This window comes from Thamnophis sirtalis, unplaced genomic scaffold (assembly GCF_051295495.1).
Source record: "Thamnophis sirtalis isolate CommonGarterSnake01/CBP01778 unplaced genomic scaffold, rThaSir2_p1.2 scaffold_3, whole genome shotgun sequence".
In the NCBI taxonomy this organism is placed as follows: Eukaryota; Metazoa; Chordata; class Lepidosauria; order Squamata; family Natricidae; genus Thamnophis; species Thamnophis sirtalis.
In genome coordinates, this window is record NW_028261383.1 from 1,668,357 (window position 1) to 1,683,693 (window position 15,337).

A 15,337-nucleotide genomic window follows, 5' to 3' on the forward strand; every position below is an offset into this window, starting at 1 on the left:
TCATGTTCCGTCCTTCTAAGGATGGCTTACATACCAGCATTCACGGCATTCAGCCCGACCACTGAAATATGGGACACCTACCTCGAGAGGTTTGAGTGCTTCCTGAAGGCAAATGACTTCACTGGTTTCTCTAGTGGCCGTAAAAGAGGCTATTTACGCAGCACCTGTGGCCACGAGAGGTTTGGAACAGCTAGGGCTTTAGCGGCCCCTCCATCCATTCGATGCCTTGGGAGACACTTTTGGCGAAACTTAAAAATCACTACTCCCCAACTCCCACACTGTCAGGGCTGCTTCACTCGGTAACCAAGAAAGAAACCACTCAACTCCATTTTGCAGAATTAAGAGTACTTTTACTGGTCATGAGTGGATAGTAGCTAGGGAAAGCAGGATCTGAGGCAAAAGCATGCGTAATCATAGATATCAATATGTGACCCGCTCCCCTCCCTTTGGTAACCCTATCCCATAGTCCAAACACACCACAGGTGTTATGTGGGACACATCTTCAAAAATCATCATCAGGTTGATATGCCGGACAGTTAGCCTTGGCGGGAACTCCTCTCCCTGCCACATGCGCAGTAGATGGTGAGAACAACTCCCTTCTTACAGTCACTCTTGCACAGAATACTTCCCTCACCCAAATACCATGCCCCCCTCCCCGTTTCCATGGCAGCCGAAAAGCGACGGTGGTGAGGGGATAGACCCCCGTCTACGCCCAAAACTATGGGGCCAAACCAAGGTGGCTTCCCATACAAATCACGCAACTAACTGGACCCTACTTTTATAGGGTCCAGCTCAATGATGGGCAAATGTGGCGCTGGCACATCAACCAGCTCCGACGGCGAGCCACCAGCACAGCAGATCAACACCCAGGGCAGGCCCAACCCTGTGAGTTTTCCCCATTTTACCACCTTTCTTCCCACACGAGTTAAGTGAAACACTGCAGTTGTATAGCTAGTTTCATGGTTGTTAAGTGAATCTGACTTCACCCTTCACTTTGCTTGTCAAAAGGTCGCAAAAGGGGATCAGGTGACCCTGGGACATTGTAACCGTCATAAATGTGAGTCAGTGGTCAAGCATCTGAATTTTGATCACATGACCATGGGGTTGCTGAGACATGGTCATAAGTCACTGTTTTCAGTGCCACTGTAACTTTGAATGGACACTAAATGAACCCTCCCTTTGCTTTTCATCCATTTTCCATTTTCTTTTCAAATACTTAGAATCAAAGGGCTAGAAGGGACCTACCACAGAATAACAGAGGCGCAGGCTTCTAGTCCCACCTTCCCTGGGCAAGGCAGGAGTCCTTATACGGTTCCTGACAATTTCACATTAGATATTAGGTTTCCACGATCTCATCAGATTTTCATTTTCATGACTTAGAATTAATTTGTTTTAAAAATTATAAAAACATTTAACTTAGCAAAGAAAATTTCCAAGGAGGCAATTTTAATGGACAAATTCCAGGAGGCAAGGCGCTCCAATTGGCAAGGAGAAGTATTCTCATGTTACTCACACTTGCAAGGTTTTCCTCATGTGTGGATTTTTCATGTGCATCTGAAGATCTGATGATCAGATAAAAAACTTTGCCACATTCTAAGCCCTGATACATCACACTTCAAGCATTTAAACTGCATCTTTTGCTATATGGATTAGAGTTTGATTTTTAAGGAACGATTGACAAGAAAATGCTCTCCCACGATCTAAGAGTTTCTAATTTTTCTCCCTTTTATGACCTCTTATATGGCTCCTAAGGGTTGAACAACTATGAAAAATTGTTCTACCATCAGGGCCTATTAGGGCTTTTCCCATGTCATTTTTCTCATGTCTCTCTTTTGAACAAAACATTACAACACTCTCTGCATCTCTATGGCTTCACTCGTTTATGGATCTTTTGATGCCTCCCAAGGTTTTGTTTTTGGGAAAAACATTTCCCACACTCCACACATAGGTATGGCTTCTCCCCCGTGTGGATTCTCAGATGAACCCGAAGCAGTGTTGCTGTGAGAAAACTTTTCCCACACTCCCCACATTTATAGCGGCTCTCTCTTGTGTGCCCCTTCTGATGTCTCCGAAGTTCAGCAGCCTTCACAAATGTTTTCTCACATTCTGAGCATTGATAGGGTCTGTCTTTAGTGTGACGTCTCTGATGTGGAATTAGGTCTGACTTGTAGCGAAAACACCGCCCACATTCTGGGCATTTGTGGGGTTTGGAAGGCTCCTCTCCTTTGTGAATCCTCTCATGTTTTCTAAGAGTATATTTGCGACCAAAAGATTTTCCACACACTGAGCACTTGTGGCATTTCTCACCCGTGTGGGTTTGCCAGTGTCTTCTAAGATTTGATGAACGACCAAATGCTTTCCCACATTCTAAACATTTGAACTTTTTTTCCCCTCTGTGAACGTTCTCATGCATTCTGAGGCATTGTATTCTACGGAAAAATGTTCCACACTCGATGCACATATAGGGCTTCACACCTGTATGGATAATCTGATGTCGAAAAAGAGTTTCTTTAAGAGAAAAACATTTATCACAATCATTACATTTATATACTTTTTCTCCACAGTGTGTTCTTTGGTGTCTCCTAAGTTCAGAAGAACCCACAAATCTTTTCTCACATTCTGGGCATTTGTGGGGTTTGGAAGGCTCCTCTCCTTTGTGAATCATCTCATGTTTTCTAAGATAATGTTTGCAACGAAAAGATTTCTCACACACTGAGCACTTGTGGCATTTCTCACCCGTGTGGGTTTGCCAGTGTCTTCTAAGATTTGATGAACGACCAAATACTTTCCCACATTCTAAACATTTGAACTTTTTTCCCCCTCTGTGAACTTTCTCATGCCTTCTGAGGCATTGTATTGTACGGAAAAATGTTCCACAATCAATACACATATAGGGCTTCACACCTGTATGGATAATCTGATGTTCAAAAAGAGTTTCTTTAAGAGAAAAACATTTATCACAATCATTACATTTATATAGTTTTCCTCCACAGTGCGTTCTTTGGTGTCTCCTAAGTTCAGAAGAACCCACAAATCTTTTCTCACATTCTGGGCATTTATAGGGTCTATCCCCAGTGTGAAGTTTCTGATGTCGAATTAGGCGTCCCTTGTGAACAAACCATCTCCCACAGTCTGGGCATTGATGGCGTCTTTCTCCAGTGTGAATTTTCTGATGTCGAATTAGCTGTGACTTTGTGCAAAAACATCTCCCACATTCTTGGCATTTGTGGGGTTTTTCCCCAGTGTGAATTCTCTGATGTTGCAGCAGGCACCATTTCCTGGAAAAAGATTTCCCACATTCCAGGCACGTTTTGCTTTCGTCCTTTGTGTGTGTTTTATTATGTTTGCAAAGAGATGAGCTCCGAGTGAAACACTTCCCACATTCTAGGCATTTATAAGGACTCTGCGCTGTGTGAATTTTCTCATGTCTTTGAAACCATTGTTTATAACGGAAAGATTTCCCACACTCCAGACATTGATAAGGTTTCCCTCCGGTGTGGATTTGCTGATGTTTAAGCAGCTGCGAGGTTTGGGAAAAGCATAGCCCACATTGCACACAGTTGCAGGGCTTCTCTTCAGTCGGGTTCTCCTGAGGCCTAGAGAGATGCCGTCTCTCAGGAAATCTTCCCCAGCGCTTCCAGGACTCCTGAGATCTCTTTCCCTGGTGGATTCGCTGATGGGCTCCAAGGTCCGAGCCTTTAGCAAAACGTTCCCTGCACTCTCCACATTTGTAAGGCTTCAGTCCTGGGTGGCTCCGGACATGTTTGGCAAAGCTCCACACTCCAGGAAAGGATTTCCCACAAAGGAAACACAGGTGGGATCCATTCCCCGTGTGCAGCTTCCGGTGAATCAAAAGGAGGGACCGGTAAGCAAAGGATTTCCCACAATCGGAGCATTTGGAGAGTCTCCCCTGATTCCTCTGGGGGGACCTTTGGCCAAAGTGTTCCCCCCTCTGCATAGTCTCCAGGGGCTGCTCACTTCCAGGGATTTCTATCGGAGGAAATTTGAACAAGCAGAACTTTGGCCAAAAGGTTGAACGATGGGCAAGAGGAGAGGCTCTAGCATGAGTCCGAAAGCTGAGAAGACGAAACCTCTGGTCCTGGTGACTGACCCAGATTGGATCCTGCAAGCAGAATTTTGTGCAAAGGTTTTCCTGGTGGCACCTGCAGGATGAAGAAAAAAGAAGTGAAGCAGAGAGGAAGATTTATTTTCTTCAGCTCTCCAAATAGCCCAAGCAATAGCTGGGACACCCCCTATATGAACACTGGTGGGGTCCTCAAAGCCTCTATTCCCCCACCCACCCCAGAATGAAAGCCATGCTGGGATGCCCCCTGTGGAGCTGACCTCCCCTCTGCTTTTCTTCATATGATGAGGGGGATGGCTGACAGAATCCCTGTTGCCCCCCATTTGCCTGCCTGAACTGGGGATGATCCCTGCCTTTTCCTTTTGCTCGCTTTGGGTGGGGGAGATGATTCTATATGATGGGAGAGAAACTGCAAAGATCCCTCATAGGATTTATATGTTCCAAGTAGAGCTAATTGTGTACAGAGTACAACCCATGTAGGTATTCATAGACCCTGTTCTTTGGGCCAGCACACATTGAATATGTCTCCCAGCTAGAATGGCTTCCTATTGTTGCTTTATAGTTAAGGGACGATGTAAATACATTGATTGGGGCCAGCAATGCAGTTTGAACACAACAGGGAACAAACAACTCCCATTTAAAAAAATTGACCTTAGAATATATGGACCTAAAGAGGAAGACCGATGGAAGCCTATAACTTTAAGAAGGAAACAACAACTGAGAGCAAATCCCCTTCTATGTATCCTCCTCCACTCCAAGGAATCAATTGCTGTCGTGTTCTCCCCCTGGAAGGAAATATGCAGCCACCCACAAAAGAGCAATGGTTCCTTAAAAAGAGGCAAAATCCAGCGTTTCTACAACAGGAAGAAAATATCCCGGCATTTCATAGGGAATCAAAGCGAGTTTCAGTGACAGGTGATTCAATTCTTAGGGAAGCAGAAACTATAGACTGCAGAGGAGATAGTCCTTCTAGGCAGGCATGTTCTCTCCCTGAAGCAAAAATTAAGGATTTAACAGAAATAAACCTATGGAGTACCAACCTTTCTTGTCCTGCACCTGGAGATCAATAAGACAACAATGAATCTGGAAAGAACCAATGTGGTTCCATTTTCAAGAAAGGGGGGGCGGAGGAGAGAGACCCTGGAAACTACAAACCATTCAGCCCAACATCAATATCTGGGAAGAATCTGGAAAGAATAATAAAAACACAGATCTTCGAACATCTAGAGACAAAGTTATAAATAAAAGCTAGCATGGGTTTGTTAAAACAGATCATGCCAAAACAATCTTATTTCCTTACTTGACGAGAATGGTTAGTCTGGACTAGAAAAGAAGGATTGGGGGTGACATGATAGCAGTATTCTAGTATTTGAGGGGCTGCCAGAATGAAGAGGAGGTCAGTCTATTCTCCAAGCACCAGAAGGCAGGACGAGAAATATTGGATGGAAGCTAACCAAGGAGAGGAGCAAGCTGGAATTAAGGAGAAACTTCCTAACAGGGAGGACAATTAATCAGTGGAGCAAGTGGTTTGCAGAGGAGTCTTTTAAGAAAAGAATGGACAGCCACCAGTGTTCCCTCTAAGCTGCGCACGTCCGCGGCCGCACAGATAATAAAAAAACACCGCCAGTTCCTGGGAAAACGGGATTTGCTGGTTGTAGCCTGCGTTTCTCTGCACATCCGGGGTTTCTCAGCATTTTTTCTGCGATCCCTTCGCTTTGGGGAGAGAGGGAAGCAGCGTGGAATTGGAATGCCTGAGCCAAAGGGGTCCACGGGATCTTGAGACTTGATTTTTGAGCAGTACCAATCCTTTCCACTCTTTCCTTTTCCTTTCTGTCCTTCTTTTATCTTCCTTTCTTTTTCCTTTCCTTTCTCTTTGCCTTTCCTTCTTTTCCATTTCCTTTTCTTTCTCCTTTCCTTTCTTTTTTCCTTTCCTTCTTTTCCATTTCCTTTCTCTTTCCCTTTCATTTCTCCTTTCCTTTCCTTCTTTTCCTTCTCCTTTTCTTCTTTTCCATTTCCTTTTTCTTTTCCTTTCCTTTCTTTTTCCCATTTCCTTTCCTTTTTCCTTTCCTTCTTTTCTATTTCCTTTCCTTTCTCCTTTCCTTTCCTTTTTCCTTTCCTTCTTTTCCATTTCCTTTTCTTTTTAATTCCTTTTCTTTTTCCTTTCCTTTCTCTTTTCCTTTCCTTTCTTCTTTCCCATTTCCTTTCCTTTTTCCTTTCCTTTTCTATTTCCTTTCTCCTTTCCTTTCCTTTTTCCTTTCCTTCTTTTCCATTTGCTTTCCTTTTTCCTTTCCTTTCTCTTTTCCTTTCCTTTCTTCTTTCCCATTTCCTTTCCTTTCTCCTTTCCTTTTTCCTTTCCTTCTTTTCTATTTCCTTTCCTTTTTCCTTTCCTTAAACAATATTTAAACCAAGAAAAGATAAATCCAATCTCGAAAGAACAAAGGTGGGGGGGGGGGCGATAAACAGGCCAATAACGACAGCAGAAGTAGAATTAGTCCTGAAAAACCAGAAGAAGAATAAAACCCCAGGACCAGATGGAATCCAGGTGGAGTTATATAAATATAATCAAATAATATTGGAAGAACTAGGATTGGAAATGTTTAATGAAGTTTTAGAAAAGCCAAGATGCTTGAATCATGGACGGGAGCAATATCGTTCATCCCTAAAGAAGCAGCTAACTTACAAGAAATTCAAAACTATAAACCAATTTCACTATTGAATTCCGATTCTAAATTATTTGCAGCAATTACGGCAGGAAGAATTAAACAAGTGCTAAATGAATGAATACATTCAGATGAAAATGGATTTTTACATCACAGAGACATTAAAAATAATACAAGAGTCATCCTAGATATATTAGAATATTATGAGGTGCATCAGGAAAACCAATTGGTTTTGGTTTTTCTTAATGCACAAAAAACATTCGACGACGTAATCTGGAAGTTTATAACAACTCAATTAGATAGGATGAAACTTGAAGAAAAATTTACAAAAATGATAGAAAAACTACATAATACCCAGACAGCCAAAGTTTTGATGAACAGAGACCTAACGGATAAGGTTTAAATAAAAAAGGAAGTTAGACAGGGATGCCCCTCTCTCCTTTGCTGTTTATTTTAACTTTGGAAATATTGTTAAATGAAATTAGGAAGGACCAGGGAATAAAAGGATTAAGACTTAAAAATGAATATAACATCCAAGTTTACGCTGATGATTTAGTATTTGTTTTAGAGGATCCATTAGAATCTCGTCTGAAATTTTCAAAAATTAGAAGAATATGGGGAGGTGGCAGGATTAAAAATTAATAAAAGCAAAACAAAAATGAAAAGTGAAAATATGACAAAAAAGCAAGAAGAGGAATTGGAATTAGTGACTACAATGCAAACAATTAAGAAAGTGAAATACTTGGGGGTTTGGATATCGGCAAAGTGTTCTACAATTAAAGATGATAATTATAATAATCTAATGACACAAGGAAAGATTTAAAATGTTGGAAAAGTATTCAATTATCACTTTTGTTATTTTTGTTGCAAGCCGCACCTATAAATCCTGGTAAAACTTTCTTCCAGGAATTAAACAAACTAACATCCAGGTTCATCTGACAAGGCCAAAAAGCGAGGATTAAACTAAAGTCAATGCAAGATAACAAGGAGAGAGGAGGTTCAGCATTACCAGACTGGGAATTATATGCAAACAGTAACACTAACATGCTTGAAGGACTGGATGGAGTTAAAAAAATAAAAGAATCTTGACCTTAGAAGGCCACAATCTGCAAGTAGGTTGGCACACGTTCCTATGGGATGGTAAAAACAAAACACACAAATACTTTCAAAAACATCTAATTAGAAATGCGTTATTGCAAAACTGGCTCAAAATTTTAAAAAACCACTATGTGAAAATCCAGAATTGGCTATCCCCGACAGAAAGGATGTCGCACCCAAATTTTACAGATATGAATAAAGTTATAAGATACAGAGACTTAATTAATGGACAGGGAAATTTAAAAACAATCGAATTGGTAGAACAAAACATGAAAGCCGACTGGCTAACTTACTTGAAAATTAAAGGTAAACACAAAAACGATACTAAATTATACGACATCCAAATGGAACCACACGAATTAAACAAAATAATTCAAAGTATAGAAAGAAAGATGATAGGGTGAATATATAAATTTCTTCTGAAATATAAAATGGAAGAAGAAATAGTGAAGGAACAAATTCGTAAGAAGGGCACAGAACTTTGGCTACAATATTGAATTAGATAAATGGAGAAAATTTGGGGGAACAAATTTAAAAATGACACTATCGGTTGCATACAAGGAAAACTGGTACAAAATGTTTTACAGATGACACCTACCACCAGCAAGGTTAGCAAAAATCTCAGCAAATATATCACCAAAATGTTGGGAATGTGAAATAGCACATGGAACATATAATCACATATGGTGGACGTGTGAGGAAGCCAAAAAGCATGGGAAAAAATTCAAAATTGGTTAGAATCGATAACAGAACTCAAAATTGATTGGAAACCAGAAGTATTTTTATTAGGAATAATGAGAACCAATTGTCTTTGTATAAAAAAGAAGACCAGTATTTAATTCTAAACATAATGATAGTGAGGATTGCCTTTGCTCAGAAATGGACAAATAAATTGATACCAAGCGAAGACGAAATAAGAAAGGATCTGCCAGTCAATGCCGACTGGCGACTACACGGAGGAGAGCCTTTTCTGTTGCAGCTCTGGCCCTGTGGAACGACCTCCCCGTCGAGATTCGCACCCTCACCACCGTCCAGACCTTCCGCATAGCCCTTAAGACCTGGCTATCCCATCAGGCCTGGGGATAGGTTCCCAATTTACCCGCCTGAGTGTTGACTGTTGAATGCAAGTTGTGTCTTATCATTTTATTTTGTTCACATATTGTTTGTTTTTGTATTGCACCCCCTTCCCTACGATTGTAAGCCGCCCTGAGTCCCTCAGGGAAAAGGGCGGCCTATAAATCTTAATAAAATGTCTAAAAAAATGTCTAAAAAAAGGTTATGGTCTGTGCCGAAATGGACAAATTAAAAAAAGAAATTCAGGGAAAAGAAGAGACAGAATATTATCATGTTGAAAGAAATGTCCTTTTGGGTTCAGCTCCAAGTGGGGAAGAAGACACTGGAGACATGGAGGCTGCTTGGAAAGGTGGTTTATTGTTGGACAGGGCCACATGGCTTGAGTCCTGTACAGAAAAGGTGATCACATGCTTCAATGTAGGTGGAGAAGAAGAGAAGAAGGCTGAGGAAGGGGCTTGCTAGGCTTTTTATACCCTGTTTAGTCCCACCTCTCTGTTTCCCGTTCCTGTGTAAGAAATGCATTCTGATTGGTTGACAGAATCCCATGGTGCCATGCAGGGGGCTACTCTCTAGTCTGTGATGAGTTCTCAGATGCCTTGTGATCAGTTTATATGATCATGCCTTTCTGTAGCTTCTGGTGAAGTCTTTATTATGTAAAGTGGGCTAGCCTGGCCATCTCAATGGCCCATTAACTGGGTATGGACAGGAAGCTACAGGTCACTATTCTGTCTTTTAAAACATGTTTCTTTCTTTTCACATCCAGAGAAATATTCTGCCTTTTCGATATTTCCTAGGATATTTCATTTTTCTGGGAGAGGGCTGGATGATAACTTCCCACAATCAGATATGCGATAATTGGTATAGGTGGAGATAGGAAAGAAACAAAGGTCAATGAAAGAAGCCAACAAAGCCCAAAAACAGAATTTAAGGAGGATTAACATATACTGTCCATGTGCACTCAAGAGACTTTAAATTTACTACAGGTAATCACTGAATATATCAGATCGATAAGTAAAATAAGAGGGTTAAAAATGGTGAAACTCAAACATATTAGAAGGGGAAATAACATAAGAAGAATTGTACCGATTTGAAATTGCTATAAGAAGGAACATGAAGTTGCAATATATTGTGTAAATTTAGTTTATGTCTAAATTTTGTTTGTGTGTATTTTGTGTTGGAAAATATTTTTTTTAAAAGCAAAGAATATTCATTCTCTTCCTTTGAAGTGCAGCATTCAACATTCAACTCAATTCAAGCCATTTGAACCCCTTTTCTTCCCCTAAAGAAAAACCCTCCACCCCCCATTGAAGAGAGAAGGGCGGGTATTTCTTTCAGCCACCCAATAATCCCCCCCCCTTAAACCCTTGGAGGAGAAGCCCCCTTTCCCTCCGTGGGGTGAGGCTCCCCCACCCCCCTTTGCCCAGAGGCTCCCCGTCCAGCCCCGCATCCACCCGCACCTTCCTCCTGGCACCGATTCGGGGCTACCTTCCTCCTGGCGGGGAGAAGCCCTCCTGGCAGCCCGAGGGAGAGCGGGAGCCCCACCTGCCCGGAGCGGGGCCCAGGAGCAGCCTTGCCGGAGGCCCAGAAGTTGCACAGCCGCCCAAAATGCCGCAAGTGGGGAAAAAGGCAGGAAAACTACCCGAAATTCAGCTCCCATCCAAGGTGGAGAGGGAGACCGAGAGCAGGCTCCTAGAGAGGATCCACGGACGCTTCCTTACCCGCCTTTTCCGGTCCCCATTCCTCCCTTGCAGAGTGTGGGAGACGCTCTAGCCCCTCCTTCCTCTCCTCCTCCTTGATCAGCTGCAGTTTCGGGGTCCCGCAAGCGCCGTTTCTCCCTCGGAGGACGCTGGGCGAGAGCCGCCGCTTTCGCAGCCGGGCGGAGTCCAGAGGGGCCCGGATCCTTTCCCTCCCTTCTCCCCCACTCCCTCAGGATTGGGAAGAGTCGGCCGCGGATCCCCGCTCCCTCCTTTCCCCGAAGTTTGGAGTGGACTTGGAGGCGGGACCGGGCGCTGGGATCCCCCATCCGGCACCTGGCAAGGCTGAGACGGCTGGGGAGGATGGGCTCCGTAGTAGAAGCTCGTGGCTTCCGCAGGGACAGAGACCGACCCTAAACGAGGATTCCCTTCCAGCCCTGGAAGTCAGCCAAGCCCTCCATCCATTCATTGCCCGCCGGCCGGTCTCCCTGCAGCAGAGGCGGCCCCCTGGAAGTGGAAGGAAGGACCCCCCCCCTCTTCCTCCTCCCACCAGGTGCAAAGGGCGAAAGTTTAATTCCCTGCCTTTCGTCCCTTCCCAAGGAGCTCCGTCTCCACTCAGGGGCGTCTCTTCCCGGGTGGTTTGTGGGGAAATGCGGCATCGAAACTGCAAGTCGATGAGACACCTGGATCAGAGGTTGGATGTGATGCTTTTGCCAATTGTAGAAAATGGGCATCATGCTTCCCTTATTGTGCATCTCTGGGCATCAGGAAAGAACAACCTATGAGCTCTGCTTTCATCGTTGTTTGCCTCGTGTGCCTCTTCTGGTGTCTCTGAAGTTCAACAGACTCCACAAATTGTTTCTCACATGCTGGGCATTGATGGGAGTGACTGGTGGGTGTGTAACACTTTCCAAGCCACAGGTGTGAAAGCTGACAGAATAACAGACTTGGAAGGGAACCTGGAGGTCCTCAAGCTCAAAACTCCCCCCTCCAGCAAGAGATCCTATGCCCATGATGGTGAACCTGTAGCAACCAATTTCGCCCTCCCCAGGCTCCACGAAAGCCCTGCGTGCTTGCATGGAACAGCGGGGGTGGGGGCACACGTGTCCCAGGTGGCATTTGGAGCCATATTTGGTTGCATTCCAATTGTCAGCTCTGACCCTCATGCGCACACTGGCAAGCTCATTTTTCACCCTCTCCAGCCTTCAGGAAAGCCGGAGAGGGGTCGCATGTGTGTTTGGGGGGCGGGTCACCATACTGTTACTCCTATTTCTCTCCCTTGGACTAGTTGTAATCAGCAACTTTTCCTTTTATGCTGTAGCCTCATTCCCTTATTTATCTTTCTTCCTCTTCCCTGCATTCTTTTCTAGTTTCAACACCTTTTTTGTATCATGATACAAAATGTACAAAAATTCAGAGGTGAACTTTAGCCCAATCTGGAATGCTTAAAAGATGTTCACAAATTTACGGTTTGAAACACTTGGAGGGTTGCAAAGAAACCCCAGGGAATAGGAGCTAATTTTAATGAGACTTTGCCTTGCCTGTTTTGGAAGGAAAAATGATATTGGGGTCAAGACGGGTATCAGCTCTTCAAGAGAGGCTGAATCACAAAGGGAAACCCAGAAGAGTTCTGGAATTCTTACTTTGTTGATGTAGGCTAGAATTGACAGAATCTTGAGATCAGAATGATGGTAGCTATGATATTCGCTGTGCCGCTTTACTTTATGGATATACATGTTTATAATGATAAAAATACTCTTTGTTATGGTTTATTCTAATTTAAAGAATTATTGGTACTTAGGATTTTGCCTTTAGTGAAGAAAGTTGGAAGCTTCTTTTATCTCTATAGCTTTTTCCACATTTTGTCTGCCCTCTTCAATTTTGTTTTTCCCTCACTCCCTTTCTTTTTTTTCAGTTCTTTCTCCTTTCTTTTCTTGCACTTTAACTTTTCCTAAAATTTAAGAAAGCTTACAAACTTCTATATGATTTTCGGAGTTTGATCCACTATTGGACACTGTTCCACCATCAGGGCATAATGGGGATTTTCCCATGTCATTTTTCTGATGTGTCGCTTTTGAGCAAAACTTGATCGCACTCTATACCAGTGGTGGGTTTCTACCGGTTCGCACCATTTCTCCCAAACCGGTAGCTCTTCCATCAAGCAGAGAGCAAACCGGTTCTGTTGCTTTGAAAGTGGGCCCACCCACTTTAATCAAAATTTTCATTAAATGTTGTACAGATATCTGCTTGAATGTAAACTTGAGGAAGAACATGTTAAGGAAACTATGGTTGCCTCGGCAAAAAAAATTGGTTGCAATGTTGAATTGGCTCAATGGGAAAGACTTTGGACACTCAATCGGAAATGAACAATGGCCACGAACTACAAGGAAATTCTGTACAAGATGTTCTACACATGGCACCTTTCCCCATCTCTGAAATGTTTAAAAATTTGGCCCCAAATTGTTGGAAGTGCAAGAAAACAGCAGGAACCTTTTTCCATATGTGGTGGACATGCAACGAGGCAAAAAGATATTGGAGAATGGTACAATTATGGCTGGAACAAATGGTGGGAAATCAAATTCTGTTCAAACCAGAAATTTTCCTCTGAGGTATAAAACCAGAGAGGTATAAGAAGGATGCACTTTATGTAGTTATCCATGTATTGACAGCGGTGCAAATAACCCATGCGCAGTATTGGGGAAAAGGAAGTATCCCATCAGAGTTAGACATAATTAGGAAAATCTTGGCCTGTGCGGAAGCAGATAAGGTTCACCCTAGAATTAAAAAAGAAAGGGGAGTCGGAATATTACGAAGTTCGGAAGAGATTTTGTTATTGGTATAAGACAAGGTGACAAGACTGGAACAAACTGTAAACAATGTGATTGGATAGAAGGATAGATAAAGTACTAAGTAGACTGACAGCTAATGGATGAGATTATGTACATATATATGATTGTATGGCCATAATGGCTTTGCTGTGCAACACTATTTTAAATGCAAAAATAAAAATATATTTAAAAAAAGAAAAAGGGGCCCTCCCACCGGCCCCTGGGGTTGGACCTCCCTCTATTTCAGCTTCTGAAGCCCAGCTGATTGGGGAGGGAGATTGAATTGCCCCTCCTTCGCTGTTTTCCTTCCTTTCAGAGCAAGTTTCTTTTAAATGCGCACGGACAATCAGCAAACCGGTAGGAATCCACCAGTGCTCTATGCATCTGTATGGCTTCCTTCCAGCCTGATTATTCCTAAGGTTTTGTTTTCAGGTAAAACTTTTCCCACACTCCCCACATTTATAGGGCCTCCTTCCTGCCCCTCCTGGTGCCTCTGTAGTTCAGAAGAATCCACAAATCTATTCTCACCTTCTGGGCATTGATAGGGTCTCTCTCAGGTGTGAAGCCTCTGATGTTTAAACTAGGTGTGACTTTTCATCAAAACATCTCCACATTCTTTTGTCTTCACCTTGTCTTCTCCGTGTTCCTGTTCTAAGAACTCTCAATTTATCATCTAGAGGTAGTCCTCTACTTACGACCACCGTTGAACCCAAAGTTTCTGTTGTCAAGTGTTAAGTCCTCGAGGCTATGACACCATTGTCTTGCATTGCTAGCTCCTGGTTGGCTAAGATGCGAGCAGCCAGCTGGCGGGAAAATCCAGCCAATCTATTGGTTAAGCATCTGACAGCTCTGGTATAAAAGGGCTGTCAGCTGTCAAATGTTTTGTTGTTTGCTGGTTCGAGGTTTGCCTTACGTTGAGCTGTATGTTACCGTAATCAAAGGTTGTTAGCTTCAACCTGCCTTCCCTTAGTTCCTGTCTGCCTCGTTCTCCCTAGAGAACACTAGCGACGAGGATGGGATCAGGTCTGAGGTAAAAGAAAGAAGCAACGTCACTATTAGGGCTGCCTCAACTCACTGGCGACGAGACATCGCTCCAAGGCTAATTCCTCACGTTCCGTCCTTCTAAGGATGGCTTACATACCAACATTCACGGCATTCAGCCCGGCCACTGAAATATGGGACACTTACCTCGAGAGGTTTGAGTGCTTCCTGGAGGCAAATGACTTCACTGGTTTCTCTAGTGGCCGTAAAAGAGGCTATTTACGCAGCACCTGTGGCCACGAGAGGTTTGGAACAGCTAGGGCTTTAGCGGCCCCTCCATCCATTCGATGCCTTGGGAGACACTTTTGGCGAAACTTAAAAATCACTACTCCCCAACTCCCACACTGTCAGGGCTGCTTCTCTCGGTAACCAAGAAAGAAACCACTCAACTCCATTTTGCAGAATTAAGAGTACTTTTACTGGTCATGAGTGGATAGTAGCTAGGGAAAGCAGGATCTGAGGCAAAAGCATGCGTAATCATAGATATCAATATGTGACCTGCTCCTCTCCCTTTGGTAACCCTATCCCATAGTCCAAACACACCACAGGTGTTATGTGGGACACATCTTCAAAAATCATCATCAGGTTGATATGCCGGACAGTTGGCCTTGGCGGGAACTCCTCTCCCTGCCACATGCGCAGTAGATGGTGAGAACAACTCCCTTCTTAGAGTCACTCCTGCACAGAATACTTCCCTCACCCAAATACCATGCCCCCCTCCCCGTTTCAATGGCAGCCGAAAAGCAAGCAGCAAAACAGAGGCTGACATCTGTGCATAGCCAGACGTTATGCGTTTAGGCAGAGGACCCAGAGAGAAGGGGAATCCGTGACCGATTATATGGCTTCCCTCAGGACAGT

The 15,337-nt window shown here is 43.4% G+C and overlaps 1 protein-coding gene across 2 annotated transcripts; it reads right to left on the reverse strand.

The window, feature by feature from the left end:
- Positions 1–328: 328 nt before the first annotated feature.
- LOC148047007 (uncharacterized) lies at positions 329–10,560 on the reverse strand. Of its 2 annotated transcripts, none has more exons than XM_087711188.1 (2): positions 10,402–10,560; positions 329–4,163 (listed from the first exon to the last, which is right to left on the reverse strand). In XM_087711188.1, the coding sequence occupies exon 2, from the start codon at positions 3,956–3,958 to the stop codon at positions 1,865–1,867; it is 2,094 nt and encodes a 697-aa protein (XP_087567314.1). In that variant the 5' UTR covers positions 3,959–4,163; positions 10,402–10,560; the 3' UTR covers positions 329–1,864. The 2 variants fall into 2 exon arrangements, with proteins under 2 accessions (XP_087567314.1, XP_087567315.1); XM_087711189.1 differs by having other exon boundaries at positions 10,459–10,544.
- Positions 10,561–15,337: the final 4,777 nt, after the last annotated feature.

Excerpts from the sequence above, each read along its gene's own strand:
- LOC148047007 (XM_087711188.1), bottom strand. The coding sequence starts at position 3,958 with ATGCAGAGGGGGGAACACTTTGGCCAAAGGTCCCCCCAGAGGAATCAG.